Source organism: Ascaphus truei, chromosome 4 (genome assembly GCF_040206685.1).
Source record: "Ascaphus truei isolate aAscTru1 chromosome 4, aAscTru1.hap1, whole genome shotgun sequence".
Lineage (NCBI taxonomy): Eukaryota > Metazoa > Chordata > Amphibia > Anura > Ascaphidae > Ascaphus > Ascaphus truei.
The window spans coordinates 308,273,525-308,291,847 of NC_134486.1; the positions used below are offsets into that span (position 1 = coordinate 308,273,525).

General features: G+C 43.2%; 1 protein-coding gene across 6 annotated transcripts; it reads right to left on the reverse strand.

The window, feature by feature from the left end:
* Window positions 1-925: 925 nt before the first annotated feature.
* On the reverse strand, window positions 926-12,216 carry CCDC28A (coiled-coil domain containing 28A). 6 transcript variants are annotated; one of them, XM_075597805.1, is made up of 6 exons: window positions 12,109-12,216; window positions 10,696-10,891; window positions 9,618-9,778; window positions 5,381-5,535; window positions 4,342-4,364; window positions 926-1,979 (listed from the first exon to the last, which is right to left on the reverse strand). In XM_075597805.1, the coding sequence occupies exons 2-6, from the start codon at window positions 10,851-10,853 to the stop codon at window positions 1,925-1,927; spliced, it is 552 nt and encodes a 183-aa protein (XP_075453920.1). In that variant the 5' UTR covers window positions 10,854-10,891; window positions 12,109-12,216; the 3' UTR covers window positions 926-1,924. The 6 variants fall into 6 exon arrangements, 5 of the variants coding, with proteins under 5 accessions (XP_075453920.1, XP_075453919.1, XP_075453916.1 ...); XM_075597804.1 differs by having other exon boundaries at window positions 12,098-12,216; XM_075597801.1 differs by lacking the exon at window positions 12,109-12,216 and adding an exon at window positions 11,856-11,988.
* Window positions 12,217-18,323: the final 6,107 nt, after the last annotated feature.

Below are 18,323 nucleotides of genomic sequence, written 5' to 3' on the forward strand. Positions count from 1 at the left end.
TATATATATATATATATATATATATATATAGTCTGAATACAGAATTGATATGCTTTACATTATAGAATATAACAGATGGATTTATAGAAAAAAGTGAGGAGTAGGTTGCCAAGTAAACATTTTTTTGAAAGAATAAAAAAAAGCTAACATTTTATTAATAAAGTAACCGACTAGGTACAACTGCTGCTTATATTAAGAGTCAATATTAAAGGCAAAACAATGGCAGAGCAGTAGTACCTAATTCCAAGGTTTACCCGAAGGTGACTTTTAAAGACAGTGCTAGGCCATTTTCATACCTTTAGCCACTTGCAACCATGGAGGCATTTCTAAGTTGCACGGAGGCTGAACTGTCCAAGTGAAAGTTCCCAGGAGCTGGACATACTGTAGGGACCTGCAGAGTCCTCATACTGTATACCTTTTACAGAAGCTCCGTGGCTGATTCTCATCCCATGGTACCCATTAGGTCCGGCTAAACAGGAGCATCTGGGGCTTTGATCTTTAAATACTTGTTTTTGCAGAGTCACTACTTTTAACACGATGAATGGCTCAGGATTAGTCAATTCTGACTGTTAAACGTTTCCTCCTACTGTGGCAAACTGGTTAAGCCTTGAATGTGCAAGCCTGTTGGCTCTATAACGGTTTCTTTCACTACTCACTTTATAGCCCCGTGTTTCACCGAGACATACTAACAAGATATACATTTAAAGCACATGTTTCCTGGTAAACTATCAGTTACTAAAATTCAGTACTTTTTGTAGCTGTTCCTTTAAATGTGGACACTAACCTTACCCAAGTCAATTTTTTTTTACAAATATTTTAAATAGTCATTTCCTTTGAAATGAAAACAATTGTGACATTATGCTAAGCTCCGTGTACTACTGTATATTTTATTTAACCAAAAAGATTCAATGACAAGGAGAAAAGACAAGTTGTAATTTGTATTTATTTGGCCATTCCTGAATATGAGCAGAATGTCAACATTAGTTTGTTTGCTGGTATTACACCGTAAAATATTTATTTACCACATAACTAGCACATTACTGTATTTGTCCAAAACATAGAATTTTAGCATTTCAACTTTTTTTTTTAAATCACAATGTTTTCATATTTTAAGCAATGAAAATAGTAAAGAAAATACATTTCAGCATAACAAAAACAAGTATAATTTTCTGCTCGTATAAGTAAGAAACATACAATTGATGCATAGCAGTTTGTTTAAAAGAAATAACAGTTTCATCAACATGTACAGATCAACATTAGAATACATTAAATACAATAGCATTTAGATTGTCTGCATGTAAACAATGACACTACATTGGTTTCCACTTGGGGAACCTCTCCTCTAATTACTTATATATTGAGGCAACTGCACTGTATAGGAAACAAAGTAACAGTACGAGCAACAGAAACATTAAAAGGCTCTGAAGTCTGCGCACATATTTGGACCAATAAGGCATAATTATACAGAAGCCATTTGCACATCTTGCCGCGCACCACAAACAAAATCTTGAACAAAGGAATGAGAATGTATTGGAAGCAAAGGATTCTGGTCTGGATGTGAGAATGTTCAAGCAAAGCGGTAACTTTTAGGTTAAGACAAGCTCATTTGAAACAAGAGTCTGCTTACTGTGCGACATTACTGCTTTATACACCTTCACCTCTTACAACGTCAAAAGGGCCTGTATCACATTTTGACATCCTAAATTGCACTGAAAATACGAACCTGAAAATGTAAAACTCAGAATCTAACCAAATGATCTGCAGACATGTGACCGCAAGAGGTATGGAGTATTTGCATTTATCCCATCACCAGGCAATTAACATTTGAGGTTCTAGTGATAAAATGGTCATAATACTCTTTCCACACAGATAAGTGAAAGAAAGAAGAGACCTTCTTTACAACCCAGGAATCTGTGGTGCTTCTTCAGTTGGCTGTAGTTTTTGGAATATCTTGAACATCGGCAAGGTGAAGCTTTTGTCTGAGATGCGTTGTTAAGGTTTAACTTGTAGCAGGATGTCTCTCTGTGGTTTATAAACCCCCCTGGAACCTACTGACTGGACGCTGGTTTAAGAGTCACCTGGAGACATAGACAACTTGAAATTATCCTTCAAAATGTGCGTACTAGAAGCTCTTGGCTTTAAAACCGATTGTGGCAATCAGGTTGAGTAAAGTGAACTGTAGTCTGCAAATTGTGAACCTGTGTTTGGTAATCCTTGTTATTATGTGCAGGTTAAAATACTGTGGATCAGCACATTGATACAATGGGTGACACTTCTGTCAGCAGCATTACTGGTGGCACTTAAAAAAAATATTATTTTTAAATGTATGCAATCTTTGATTATCCCCCAAAATCAACTGAATCTGCTCAGAAAATCTGTCAGCTTGGGAGGGGGAGGAGTCAACCCGGGGCTGATACGTTCTGACCAATCCCCTGCCCTGTCTCAGAGCTTTTACTTCATGCAAACCAATCCCCTGCCCTGTCTCAGCTGTTCTGAAAGCTGATTGGCTGGAAATAAACCCATTGAAAACTGCACTTTGCAAGCTGCTAAATTCCGGGCATTACTGATTGGATAATGCCCGGAATTTTAACCAATCAGAGAGCAGGGTTTTCAATAATGCCCTGAATTTTACTGCTTTAGCCTATAATATTTAATAATCCCTAGGGAAATCAGTAACACCTTAATAGAATAATTCACACAAAAAGGAACAAGAGTGGTGCACAGAAACCAAAGGGACCCCTAGACCCCAAAGAACTAACAATTAAGTATATAATGGTATCCCGCACTCAATATAAAAAATAACTACGAAACCAAGACAGAAATAGCAAAAAGAGGATTTTACTCACTGTGCCACATACACAATATCAAGAAAAAACATAGCGAAAAAGAAAACAAAGCACGGAGACGTCATATAAAGATATCAACAATAGAGAATAGAAATACTTATCCACAGCTCTCACCCAAAAAATAAGCACAGATAAAACGTATGGTAACACGTGATGGTAACGTTAGATCTAGCTAAAAAAAAAAGGGGGGGAGGGGGAAGAGGACTGGGACAGCAGTAATACAAGGTACTCAACACCAAAAGTATTCACAGAAAAATGTATTAGGGGGCTATTTACTATTCTACTATTTAATACTTTTGTGTCAAAGTTAATGATTTAGCAAAGTTTTCATACAAGACAAAAATGGCAAATTAACAGCAATTCCATTTTACCGCCACAAATGCGGGGCCAAACACCAATTCTTTTAGTTGGTTGTTTATTTGGTTGCCCTAGCACAGGGATGCGCATACTGGGGGAGGGGAGATTTTTTTGGGGGGGCGCGGCAGGTACAGAGGCACGTGCTCTTCAGCATGAGGCCTCTGTGAACTCACTTACCAGGCTTCGGTCCACGTGTCTCCATGGCGACGGGCGTCAAATGACGCCGGTCGAAAAGGCAAAGGGCAACCCAGGGGGGCGCAGCGCAGGAAGTTTGCACACCCCATCTCTAGTACACAGGACATTTGCCAGCACCATACCATGCATGTTATCTGTAAAAAAGGTTTGCTGGAATAACCACAACACTTAAGCAGTTAAAACTGATATCAGTGGTTTCCAACCTTTTTTGATTAAGAAACCCTATAATTATATTGTGAAATTCTGCGAACCCCCAACTCTCTCTAATAGCGTGTCTGGGATCAGATGCAGTGTAAGGAACCCCAACTCTCTCTAATAGTGTGTCTGGGATCAGATGCAGTGTAAGGAACCCCAACCCTCTCTAATAGCGTGTCTGAGATCAGATGCATTGTAAGGAACCCCAACCCTCTCTAATAGCGTGTCTGAGATCAGATGCATTGTAAGGAACCCCAACCCTCTCTAATAGCGTGTCTGAGATCAGATGCAGTGTAAGGAACCCCAACCCTCTCTAATAGCGTGTCTGGGATCAGATGCAGTGTAAGGAACCCCAACCCTCTCTAATAGCATGTCTGAGATCAGATGCATTGTAAGGAACCCCAACCCTCTCTAATAGCGTGTCTGAGATCAGATGCATTGTAAGGAACCCCAACCCTCTCTAATAGCGTGTCTGAGATCAGATGCAGTGTAAGGAACCCCAACCCTCTCTAATAGCGCGTCTGAGATCAGATGCAGTGTAAGGAACCCCAACCCTCTCTAATAGCGCGTCTGAGATCAGATGCATTGTAAATTCTTCTGTATTTGGTACAATTTTCAAATTACCTGAAACAGGTAACCATGGTTCCATGCAGGGAACCATTTAGGGATGGCCTGGAAACCCAAATGGTACCTAAGAACCCTAGTTGAAAAACACTGATTTACAGCTTCATTGAAACAAAAAGGATACATAGAAGAATTCAGCTCTTCCAACTGCAATAATAATAAAAAAAAAGAAACCAGCATATTATTAACATGCATGTAAATACTGGAGTACAAAGCAAAACTAGAAAATAGATAAGCAAGGCAGAAGTGATACTTTGCAGGATTGTTTACCAGATAAAACATCTGCATGAAGAAGGGACCTTTGTGATCCTGAAAACTTGCACTCTTTTTAACCACTAGTTACCTATTAAAAAAGGTATCACTTTTCTTTGCCTATTCTATGGACTGACAAGGTACCATCCTTTATTAAAGTAAAACAAGAAATCAACCAAAATAATAATGCATATTGGGATCCATCGAGGATTAAAATATACTGTAATGGGATGTTAATTACATTTTCTGATTGTGATGTAATTAATAGTCTGATACATACACAATGGGTCCAAACCACAAAAAATTCAGTATGTCATTTTTACGTGGGGAACAGGGTCTATCACTATTGCTCTTTTGTTTGTTTCTATTCAGGACCACAGCAGTTCCTATTGATGAGGCAGAGACCACCATAATATATATATATAGCCCAATATAGGTCAACAGAGGATGGAGATCAACATTTTCCTACTAATGAGCTGATTTATGTGTGTCGAACCTCCCTGAAAACGGCCCGATCAGTTGCTTCAGCACATCTAGAATCAGCCTCTAAATCTCCCTAAATAAAGGTAGATTTCAGCTGTTGGCATGCATAATATATTTATGGGGCTTCTGTCCCTTGTCTGACAACCACGCTCAAAGTGTAAGCTGTTCTGGGCACACGTTCATTCTCTATATCTGCACATTACAGAATACAGTTCAGCTAAATCTATTTCGCCATTTGTTCCTTTAAAGTGTAATACACATTGATAATGGTCTTAAAAATACTACGGTTAATGGGAGGAAATAAAAATGTAGAATGGGGATAGTCATCGTTTCTTTTCCAAAGAAGATCAGCTTTTCCTTGTGACAATCCTTCTCCTTGCTGTGTAAATCCTGGGAATGACAGACCGATGCTTGCCCTACAAACTCACATCGGAAAGCAGTCGGTCGAGATTGGAGTCGCTGGCTATTTTGCGCTTGTCTTCTGGAAGCTCTTCCAGCTCACCGTACAGCTCCAGGTGCAAGCGGGCAAGTTTTTCCTGCATCCCCCGGACATTCTCCATCCGCTCGATCGAACACTCATTGCCTGAAGAAGCAAGAGAGTGTCCAGTGTTCACAAGAGTGAAGGGAACCCTAGCTCAGCCTCTACCTAAAATAGATAAACTGGCATCTAAAACATGAGCTAAGTTGGGCAAACTGAAATAAGCCTCGCCAAAATATGCCTTGATCAACAAATGCCGAATTCAACTACACTGTTCATGTACAGCACTACAGTCTCACCTCAGTAAACTGGATGCAGTACCCCTCGACTTGTATTATCCTGTTATGGAACATACATTCACTGGCATATGTACATTAAATTAGGACGTTAACTCCGGCAGGTAATAGCCATTTTCCTCCATCTTCAAGATTTACCTGGATAAGGTAATCAGCTGCCTACATATGCAAAAAGAGAACACAGCGTAACCTCAATGTAGGGAAATGGGAGAGAAAAATAAATATATAATAATATATATATATATATATATATATATATATAGTTAGTGAAGTACGTTCTGGCACAAATAGGACTCAGAATAAAAAGGGGGGTTCGATATGCATTCACATGGAGCGCCTGGATTTAAGGCACTGAATAGAAAAGGTATGTATCTCTGTATAGTACGTCTCTCCTGCAGACTGTCCCTTCACATAAGATGTTTCATGTGGAAAAGAAGCAGGGGAGGACTCATCGCGCAACATATAGAAATAATATATTAAAGTTGTGGGAAATAATCCATAACCACTCACAAACTAGTGCTTCTATAAAGCTTTTCTGAAAAATATATAGCCAACCGGTACAGGAAAAGTTCTCACGATGACAGTCTCTGCGGGAGTGCTGAAGTCTGACGTCACTTACGTCACCGGTCTGTCTCTGGTTTCTGTCCTCCGTTATATCATGGCACCCCATGAGAGGCACAGCGTATCCCCCTTCTAATTTGGAGTCCTATTTTTGCCCGAATGTACTTCACTCACACACACTTTTTTTTTTCCTCCCATTTCCCTTCATTGAGGATGCACCGGTTTCTCTCTTTTTTTGGCAAATATACAATAGTGAGAATCAGCACGCCCAAGATGAATAGCAGGGTCTAGACAAGGTGCAGGAAACCCAGAGACCCCATAATCCCTCAATATATTTGGACAAAAATAAAGGAAGGGAACCCCCACACTCAAAAAGGCAAACAGAGAATGTAAGTAAATCATAAAGTTTTTTTTTTTTTTACTGAAAGTAAGCTTATAAACACGCCATATGTAGGGAATACATACAGATAAGTAGATATAGTGAGCACAAATAAAACAAACAAGACTTAGAATGATGGAAAGCCATATGTAAAAAATACGTAGCTCAGCTCACAAAGATGGCTGCAGAACAGGCATAAAAAAATGGTAAAAAAAGGAGAGTTGTACTGGTACCAGAAATAAGTGGGTCACACTGGAGTAGGCTAGCCAGGCAAAAAGAAAACGGAGAGGGAAGAGTCAAAAACAAATGAGAAAGGGGACGGGTTGGGTAAATAACAACATTTAAAAAGAGGGGCAACGTTTCGGATATAGTCCCGTCTTCAGGCCAGTTCCCAACGGTTCTAGGTTCTGCAGTACTTCCCTTTAATGGGTTGCCTTTGTGAGAACCCAAAATAAACGTTACCAAATGGCAGTAATGGAGCCAAAATGCAGCAGGTTCAGCAGTCCGGCTGCATTTCTGACTGACACTTCCCCGAGTAGGACGTTTCTTTCATTGCCTCACCTGCTACCCCCCCCTCCCCACCTTCTCATTTTGTTTTTACTCGTCCCTCTCCTTTTTGCCTGGCTAGCCTACCCCAGTGTGACCCACTTATTTCTGGTACCAGTACCACTCTTTTTTTTTGCCTGTTCTGCAGCCATCTTTGTGAACTGAGCTACGTATTTTTTACATATGGCTTTCCCTCATTCTGAGTCCTGTTTGTTTGTTTTTTGAGCTCACTTTATCTACTTACCTGTATGTACTACGTATGGCGTGTTAAAAAGATTACTTTCAGTTAAAAAAAAAACAACTTTATGATTTACGTACAATCTCCGTTTGCCTTTTGAGTGTGCAAGTTCCCTTCCTTTTATTTTTGTCTCTCTTTTTTGGCATATGACACTTGGACTAAGCACCAGTTCATTTTTCCAGCAGCACTTTCCACAAGTCTTTTCAGGGAAAGGACAGGGTCCCTTAGATTTTCACACGTTTGCATGTATCACATATTTGCACTTATTGATGTCGAGGTATTTAGCGCTTGATTTGTTGGTATTACAATCTTTCTATTTTTACATGAAAACAAAAGAAACAGAAGCGCAAATGCACATAGTGAAGTAGTAAAATTAAATGAATATATATTTAAATAGGTAATATATCTGCGTACATCAGATTAGTAAATAGACAGCATTTCATGTACATTGACATGTGTTACCAAGCATCACAGGGCAAGTACTGGATCGAGGGACATCCACCTCACTGCCAGAAGTTCTTGCTCCCCTCTACGGACCGTCTCGGCACTTAAGGACGCAGCTTCTGCTTGGGACTGTAGTTTTGAAGTTAAAGCCTCGCTGGTTAACTGGCTCTCCAAATCACCTCTCCGTCCGGCTGCTAGCCAGTGCAAGAACTTCTGGCAGTGAGGTGGATGTCCCTCGATCCAGTACTTACCCTGTGATGCTTGGTAACACATGTCAATGTACATGAAATGCTGTCTATTTACTAATCTGATGTACAGAGATATATTACCTATTTAAATATATATTCATTTAATTTTACTACTTCATTATGTGCGCTTGCGCTTCTGTTTCTTTTGTTTTCCAGTTGCTCTAGGGGTAACCTTATCCCTATACATACAGCTGCAGACACCAGTTCCTAACACAGAGGTTGTTTATTTAACTTAACACATAGGTGATTAAGGGGTTAAAACAGTAGAGGTTTTTTGTTGCGCACTTGTATTTTGTCTTTTTTATTCTATTTTTACATGTTTGTCATTTTAAAAAAATGGTTTCATTTTTGTACGAGTATTTGCTCTTAGCATAAGAATATATATCCGGGCTAAACGTGTGTGGGTAACACTGTATAGATAACCAGCTAACACACTGGTGTTTGTTTTTTTCCCTCTCTTTCAATACAGAAACCAGCATACACAGCACAGCCCTTTCTATGTCTCCTCCCCTGACTATACACACACACACACACACACAATAACAGGAAGTTCCCTATTATACAACTGATCTTATTAAGATGTCTTTGGCTTTGCAAAGCAATTGTATATCTAAACCAATCCAGCCCATGCCTGCTAAACATGTGTGACTGATAAACACAACTGTGTTAAAAAACCATACATTGCCGTCACACAGGAGTGCTTTAAGATGTTAGTTTCTCTATGTTATGAAATGTACGTTTTTACAAGGCAATCCTAGGGTGCCGTTTTTTTTCCCCTTCATTATTTTTCTATTTGTCTTACAGAGATTTGAAGCAGGATGTCTCAAGAGCTGAACCCCATTCATTTCAGCTCTGGGGACCCCCTGCTTCCAGAAATACATACCTCCGTAGGGGGTGCCGGTAGCCCTCCGGCTCGGCTACGTGGTTCGCGTAATGGTCTCGTTTCAAAGCTGCCGGGCCCTGCGGGCCAATAGGAGGCTGTGACGTCATCCGGTCTGGTATCCTATTGGCTCACGAGACACAGAAGCTTGAAACTTGCAGGATATACCGGCACGCCCTTCAAAGGCAAGTATCTCGGGAAGCAGGGATCTCTGGCACGGAGATTAACGAGGTTCAGCTCCAGAGGCCCACTGCTTCAATTCTATGTAGAAAATAAAAAACGGCTTGGATTACTCCTGTAACGAGGAAAGAAAAAAGTGTATAAGCACCTCAAATATCACTGCGATAGCTTTTTTAAAAGTGATTTCTTTTAAGAATACAATAAATGTCAAGTTACAAAAACAACAGGGAACAGAACTTGTATAGCAACAATATCATCGATTGTCCGTCCAGGATTTCTATAGGGGTTTACAGCGTATACATCTAATGGCACAAACTGAATGAGCATAGCATAGTTTTTTAGAGCTTTCCTATCTCATCTGGAAATCCTTACGAGAATAAGCAGTATATAAGGGGAAAACCGGAAATCCAATTACCAAAAGCTTCAAGTTTGCCCAAGTGGAAGTCATTAAGCAGACTGAGAAGGCCTTTCTCCATCTCCTGGACATCCGACACATCAGTAAGAAAGGAGTGCTGGATCGGAGCAGAAGAAGCCCCTTTGCCTTCTCCCTGAGATTTCGGTTTCTCCTTAATAGCTCTTCAAGGAAAAAGAAGAAGTTGGAAACCAAGTATAGTAATTCAATATATAATATACAAGAACTTTATCTAATTACTTTAAGCTTTCTGGGTCAGAGATTTTCGTTCCTATTGTCCGATTTGACGTTTGTTGAACTTCTTGTATTATAATTCCCTAGATTGTATAGCATTGTAAAGCGCATTTATACACTAGAAAAGATACATTAAGTGCGTGCGGTTCCAAAAATCATGATATGTCCCAAAGTGTGCTAAATAGTCTCTCTGCTGCTCCTCACTCTCCCGTGATCAGCGGGGCAACCAACTGAAATATACACATATAACAAGGGCGCAAAAAAGAAACACACTATTAGTATAAAATTAAACGTTATTAATATTTATAAATTGCAAAAAGTAAAACTTACATAAAATAGGATCACAATAGATCCAAACATCACTGGGGGAGCTGGAGGGAGGGGTGAATGTGAGCGGAGGAACCAACACTGAGGCAAGATCCCAAATGCCAGATGATCCGGTGGCTACGTTCTGCCGGCTCAATATCCAAATTCAAACCCATAAACTTCGCGCTAAACCACCGCAGGGAAGTAAAAAACACAGCTGCCCGGAGGAACGTAATGACGCTTCCTCTCTGCTGCGAATGACGTCATCTCTACGCGTTTCGCGTTATATGACGCTTCGTCAGGAGGTAACTATTAATAACGTTTAATTTTATACTAGTAGTGTGTTTATTTTTTGCGCCCTCGTTATATGTGTATATTGCGCTTTGTACACTGTTGGCGCTATATCAATAAAACAATATACATACAAGGAGTATAAATATTCACGTGATCCAGGTAACATCCTCCACACTACCACTTATGAGGACATTTCTCATGTTATTAGGGCAACCTGCTACCTCTGTGGTACTGTATGTCAGCTCACCGTTTCAGCTTTGGTTTCTGCCCGGAGGGCTGCGTTGCAGCATTGTTGAAGCCGGTGCTTTTACTGGGCGGCACAGCGGTTTTCTTGGCATTAGCTGGGGGAGGAGGGTGGCTAGTGGAAGATTTGGGACTCCTCCTTTTCATCTTCCTTTCATCCATTGAGTCTGCTCCTTAATTGCCCTCACGCTTCTTCCAACCTTAAAAAAAAAATGTTGGACAGCATTAGATACTGGCAGAGGTGGATTAACAATGGCAGAGCAACACTAACAGAGCATTCACCGGTTTAAATAAATGAGATTTGAGGATTGTGGCCCAAAACATTTTACCTAAATAATTATAAATCAAAAGTAAGGGCGTTATTCTATATCTGCCAGAGCGTCCATTTGTGCTGATTTCTTCCGAAAATACCATGGGACATATATGGGGCTTTTCAGGCGCTTCATTTCCAAGTTCATAATGACCCGTCACACAAATATCAGAGAAATTACTTATTCAACAGATTATGGTGCAACAGGCACAGCGATTCGGGGGGGACACGCTTAGTCCGGTGCAGGATGAAGGGACCCCCAAAACGTTGGGCCTGTTGTACAATTATCTGCTAGATAAAGCATGGATGTTTTAGCTGAATAAGCACTTTTTTTGGCAACTATGAACTTTGTACTATATTGTGTATAGCTAGGCCCCTTAAAACAGACGATGTGCACCTAAAGTGAAGAGTATTATCATTACAAACGCCGTGCACAGGTACTCAGAAGCACACTGATTTTTCTCTATAGTCTCTTCTAGTACACAGACCATATTAAAGATGTAGTGCAAATCATTACATCACACAAATATATTCTGTTTTTACGCTGTCACAAATCAAAGGAGGTTAGCAAAATAATATACAATGTAATAATACAAAGAAAGAAAATGATGACTGAAGTGATAATGATCTAGTTCTGTGTTCCCATTTCTGGTCTCCCTGCCCCTTTCATAGTCAGTGACATAGTCAGTGACACACACACACACACACACACACACACACACACACACACACACACACACACACACACACACACAACACACACAACACACACAACACACACAACACACACAACACACACACACACACGTCACATTACGTCATCTGACACGCTCGATTGTTCCGCATTACGTTACATCGATCGTGATGACGAGCCGCGCAGGCTCAGTTGTGATGTCAGAGACCCCCGTCACATCGCGGCCGCTACCACCTCCTCCTCTCCTCCTGCAGCCGGGCACACACCATCCGCGTGCGATGACGTAACGTGACGTTCCAGGGAGAGCCCACAGCTGGATAGTGATGGGCGCCGCGGCGGCCATGTTTAACACGGGCAAAATTGACACGAAGTTACGGAACCTACACATATAAACAAACGCACGTTTATTTAACCTTAGAGACATCTGTAGTCAAGGGGTTATACGTCCGCTGCAGGATCTTATTGTCTGTTTTTTTAACGTCTCGTTGTATGACGCGATCATGCTTTCAGACACCACTTCTATACGAAGAGCGGGCACGCCGCCCTTATCAAACATGGCTACTGGGTACTTCAACTTAAGTCACATGGCTCAGGCACGTCACCATGCAGCAACAGGGGATGCGCGCGACGAGGTAAATACGCGGTGGCGGTGCGGGTCACATTTCCGCATGGCATTGTGGGAAATGTAGTTACGTGAGGCGATGAGCTATCATCTGCTGTCAGAAGGTTCCCCGCGTGTGTGCTGCAGGTGGCGCTACTGACACTCACTGTGCAGTGCAAGAGCCACAGTGACTGCGACTTGGAGATAATAATACAATTCCATGGCACGGTCTTGCCTGCGCTCGCGTGCGTGCGTGCGTGCCTGTGCCAAGGATTGCAAAACAAAAAAAAATATTTATTAAACTTTTTTTTTTCTTTAAAAAATATTATTTAGGACTTACTTTCACTCATACAACCCATTCACACACATATACTCACACATACACACACATATACATTACCTGCAGCTCCCGGCTCTATAGACGGGAAAAGCATGAGGCACGTGCACGTGGGTGCACCTTAACCCTGGCTGTGCTCAAAGCTGTGACCATGCAGCAAGCTTAAGCCTATAGGGAACCATGTTAAAAATGGTTTTTGAGGCAAAAAGTGACACTGTGTGCTCATTTGCATGTCATTTCCCAGAATCCCTTGTTGCAGTGGAAGTGCTGTATGCTGGGTGATAATGGGGAAAGGCGGGGTTGCAGACCTGCCTAAGACATGCAGATGAGCATACAGTTGTATTTGCATATTTGCTTTCCTGTGGAGGGTTTTTGTCACTTTTTTTACTCACCATAACTTAACTCAGTATTATGGTATATATATATATATAGTGTGTGTGTGTGATATATATATATATATATATATTAAAAAAAAACAGCGCACGCCCCATAGTGTAAAACTGTAACATTTAATAATGGGGAAGGGTGGATGGAGGTTTATCTGAATAGGGTAAAAATGCTGGTAGAAAAAACAGGATATTCAGCGCTCGTGCTGTGTGATGGTGTGGATGATCCCTTTGCAGCATGTACATAAAGCGTCTCCCCAGAAACTCTCAAATCTAGGTGCACCCCCCTTAAAAAGGGGGGAGGGCACCCTGAAATACAAGATAATAAAAAATGCACAAATGCGCACCAGGGATTAGTGGAAGGTAATTTATTAAAAATACACACAAACTCTGAGGGGATCCAACCCCACCTCAGAACAGCTGTGCAGCTGGACGGCTAAGTACTACCCAGGAGAATACCTGATGGTGACTAAACCCTAAGCTGCACAGTATACAAATACAGTAAAATTTATATAAAAACACATGAAAGAAAAAAACAAACATGAAAACAACCTATCAGCAGATTTGTATAGAAACCGCCATAAGGTTGGGCACTGGCAAGGGGAAACGGACACTCACACTGAGACAGTCAGCAGACTCGCGGTGGCTGCACAGGATCCGGATCTCAGCACCGCGGAGATGGAAAAAAACGCTGCTGTCTCCTGCAGGCTCCGTCTCAGCTTAACAGCATACACGCGCAGGATGACCTGTCGTGACCTCTACGCGTTTCGTACCACTTGGTACGAAACGCGTAGAGGTCACGACAGGTCATCCTGCGCGTGTATGCTGTATATTATTAATTGTTATCAATTTTTTTAGGGTAATTCTATAATAACATTTATTGTCATTTATTGGTATATAATTGATCACCTTTTGGTGCTACTTTCTTTTCTTTATATATATATATATATATATATATATATATATATATATATATATATATATATATATATATTATTCTGGAGGCCAGGGTCATGTGTAAGATGATTAGCCCAGATAGTTTCAACTCGGCCCTCTTTTCAAAGCACAACAAGTTCTGTATCTTTTCTTTACTTTATTTGGGGAAAGCAGCATAAAAGACAGGCACTTGTGAAGAGATATTGGTGTTTAGATAATGTCTCTCTGTGGGTACTTTGTAGTTAAGGACAGGTGAAAAGGGTAATCCTGCCACTAGAGCAGTTACAGCAGGATACTCACTCAGCCGGTGGAGAAGGTGGAAAAGGAAGTCCCAATGTATGCTGGGTAGCAAGATAGCCTGGGGACAGACCATCTGTGGGCAGAGCAGAGGGGGAGAAAGCAGACTAGCTCATTTGAGAGAAAGGCTGGGGCTGCTATAGCAACTCACAGAAATGTCTAAGGGAGCCACAACATGTAGCAATAATGTTGAATTTCTGATACAGCAAGCTGCTGGGACAGGGGAAATAATGCTGTGTCTATCACACGGGCACTGTGTGTGTGCACAGGGCAAAACACATGCAGCTGGGAATGAGAAACTGACGGGCAGAACTGCAAGGAAGGGGGGGGTGAAACAGAAATGTAGTTCTTGTTCCATGACACTCCCCGTCTGGTATCTGGAGATACCACTATATTCTAGATATATGTGGAACATATGTACAATATAACATAACATAACAGTGCAAAGTTCATGTCCACATAACGAGGTGATACCGGACTGTACCACTGGCGTTGAAATCCCTTGGCAAAGTCTTTTAGCAAAGGATGTTGGGTGGATGAACCGGTCCAGGTTAGCTGGGTTCACCGCAATGTCTTTCTGTGAAAGTCTCTGGCACTGTTTCCTTTCAATTTCGTGAGAGAATAGTCCCTTTGACTCTGTAGTTTTCTCTACTGAGTGCATCACCTCGTGGATGTACCAGTCGCGGTAGTTTGTCACCCTATCACCTGGCGTTTGGCGGAAGGAGATGGCCTTTGGCTCCTTGCGGAAGCGGATCAACGCCCCTGGAAGACTGGTTGTCAAGTCTGGTCCAGTGAGTAGTGCCCCGTTGGGAGAGGCTTCTTGGTACTGAGCATTGGAGCTGAACGTTACCCAGATCTGGCTGGGTTTCTGACGGTAGTGAACACCAGATGATGGGAGGTGCCAGCATTTTTTGCCTTCCTTCAGTGAAGGCGCTGGCTCTGCGTGTCCGCTAAGGAATCTCTTCCGCGTGAAGACCACAATTTTATTCTTGGTCTCCGGCTCCCTTTGTGGGTAGCGGCGGAGTGAAGTGAGCCTAGAGATGGCAAGTTCTCTATTGTTCGGGAGGCGTTTTCTTGGTGAACGGAATGGTAGCGGGTTCACCCAACTGCCCGGTCCATCTTTGACGAGCTCCTTGACTGTTAACCTCGGAAATCCTCTATCTTCCCTCGATGGTGTTTGCTTGTCGTCGTCCCTTGTTATCTGGAACGCTGTGCACCGTAGGTCATCGGTGCATTTCTCTTGCACGAGAACGTCTCCACGTAATTTGGTGAAACGCTTTTGTGTCTCTTTGTTGACTGCCCTCAGGAGGTTGTTCTCTCCTTGGACATGACGAAAAACAGTCTCTTTTGCCCTTGTAAATCCCTTTGTGAAATGTCTTTGCGACTGTCTCTTTTTTGACGTGTGAGAGGACAGTCCTTTTAACACTGTAGCTTCACCTGTAGGGCGCAATCTTTTGCGGCTATGCCAGCCGTGACAGCTGGCTGCTTTATCGCTTGATACTCTGTGGAGAGGAACGGCTGTACGTCTTAGCCGTGCCATTGCTCGCGAGAGGATCGTCCGATTGTTTGTCTTTTGGACGATCCCTTTGTCGGTCACCTTTGGGAGGATACTTTCTTCCTTCAGTGGAGTCGACTTGTCATCCTTGGTTATCTGAACCGCTAAGCATCTTAGGCCATTGTCACATCCCCCCGATGTGAAAATGTTTTTGTTGATCTCAGGGGTATGACCTTGTATTTTCTCTGCACTTGGCCCTTCTGTCACTTGGAGATGGCCAAGACATGGTTCAGAGAGAGATGTGTGCCCACGTTCTGTTACCACCGTTCTGCGGGCATCAACATAGTCTTGTCCGTGCTCTTTGTCAGTGCACGCGTTGCCCACTATCACCCATCCTAGGTCAAGTCTTTGGGCGTATGGCGCGTTGTGGGGTCCGTTATGCTGTTTACGGACTTTATGTACCCTCATGATGACCCTACCGAGCAGCAGCAAGATCTTGGCGCCTTGTTCTACCGGCAGGATGTAGTTGGCTATTCCTCTGAGGTGCGGGTAATGGCGTGCCACGTCTGGTGTGGGAATCTCGTCCCTGTTTGTGGCCATGTGGTTGCACTCGATGAGTGTGGGGAGAGCTATCTTCACTCTGTTATCCACCGAACGTATGACGTAACCGCTTGCTCTTCTCCCTGTTGACTCAGTTGACCCTGCACAGGTTCTGAGGGTGTAGGGTGAGGCATTGTCTTGTAAGTTGAACAAGTTGAAGAACTCCGTCTTCACCAATGATCTGTTGCTTTGGTCGTCGAGGATTGCATACATCCGAATAGCCTTCTCAGTTTGTCCTTGGGGGTGCACTGCGACAAGGCATATTTTGGAGCAGGACATTTTGTCGCTTTCTTTGCCACAAACTTCGGTGCGCTGAGATGTGACGGATGTTGGCTCTCTTTCTCCTTCCTCCCCGCCATGCTCCGCTACGGAGGATGGATTGTTGAGTTGGTGGAGTGTCAGCGCCTCTGGGTGTAACGATGTCACGTGCTTGTCACTTTCGCACACTGTACATTTGATTTCTTCTTTACAATCTTTGAATAAATGAGTTGTGGAGGCACAACATTTGAAACAAGCTCCCCATTCCCTGAGTAAGTTCTTTCGCTCCTCTATGGGTTTCATTCTGAATCCGATACACTTGTTAAGCGGATGCGGCCTTTTGTGTATAGGGCATTCTTTGTTAAGGTCCCTTGGTTCGTTGTCTCCGGCGACCGACTGATCGGGAGTAGTTTGGGTCGTGGGAGGCACGTCCGTCCTGTGGACCGAGATGGGTGTTTGGGTGTTACCATATCTCGCCACTGGTTTCTCATTCCTCAGGCTGCTTGCACTGTATGTGGTTTGCGCACCCAAGATGAAACTGGGATCGTTCCTTGTCCTTGCCGCTTCGCGGATGAAGCTCAAGAAGAATGAGAATGGGGGGAAGGCGACTTGCTTCTCCCTTTTGTATTTGGAGCCTTGTGAAATCCATTTTCTTGGAGGTTGTAGGGTAGCTTCTCCAGGATGGGTCTCACTCCACTAGCTGAGTCCAAGACGTTGAGACCTGTTAAGGAATGGTCTTTCCATGCAAACTAAAGCTCTTGCAGCAGATCTCCGAGCTCTCGTAACTTCGAGTAATCTTTAGTTGTGATCTTGGGGAAGCTGTCGACTCTTTTGAAGAGCGAATCCTCGACTGCTTCGGGGCTACCGTAGCACTCTTCTAGCCTTTCCCACACTAGGTCAAGAGCTACTTGGGGTTGGTTCGCGTTTGCCGCCCGAAGTCTCTTCGGGTGCTCCCTGGATTCGTTCCCCAGGAACTTGAATAGCAGGTTGAGCTCTTCCCTTGCTGAGAAGTTCAAGCTGTTGATTGCGTCTTTGAACGTGAACTTCCACGTCCGGTAGTTCTCAGGGCGGTCGTCGAAGCTGATGAGTCCTGTTTGCACCAGGTCACGCCGGATCATGTACTTGGCTATGTCTGTCAGGCCTGAAGCATCGGCGCGTTGGTCGCGTTCTGAGGTAGTTGCTGGGAGGGTCCGTGCGGTCGCCTCTTCCTTGGCGTGGCCGCGTGGTGGCCGCTGGTTGGTGTGAGGGGCTGTGTTCTCCCGTGTGGGCGTACCTGGATTGCGAGCCTGTTGTGGTGCATCCGTGTGCGCGCTGGCGTGTGGATCACTGTTGCGGCTGTAGCTATTCCAGGAAGCATGTACCACTGAAGGAACAGCGTCTTCTCCTCGTGCCTAGCAAGTCTTCGGTGTCTGTGGAGTCACTCTCTCCGTGTTGAGATGGTGCGCTGGTGTTCACACTGAAGAGGCTCCTTACGTAGTCTTCAGTGTGTTGGATTGGATCCTCTGAGGCTATCCGTCTGTATGGTTGCTCCCCGCCGTCCTGTTGCGCGGCTGCTTCTAGGACTTCAGCTTGGGCTATGGCGGTGGCGGCTTCCTTCTCTTGATTAAGTGTCTCTAATTCCGCATCAAATTCGGCTTTCCTATGCGTATTGGCTGCGGCAGTAGCGGCGGCATTAGCGGCGCTGTCTGCTCCTCCTCTTCTATGCACGCTCTTTCTGC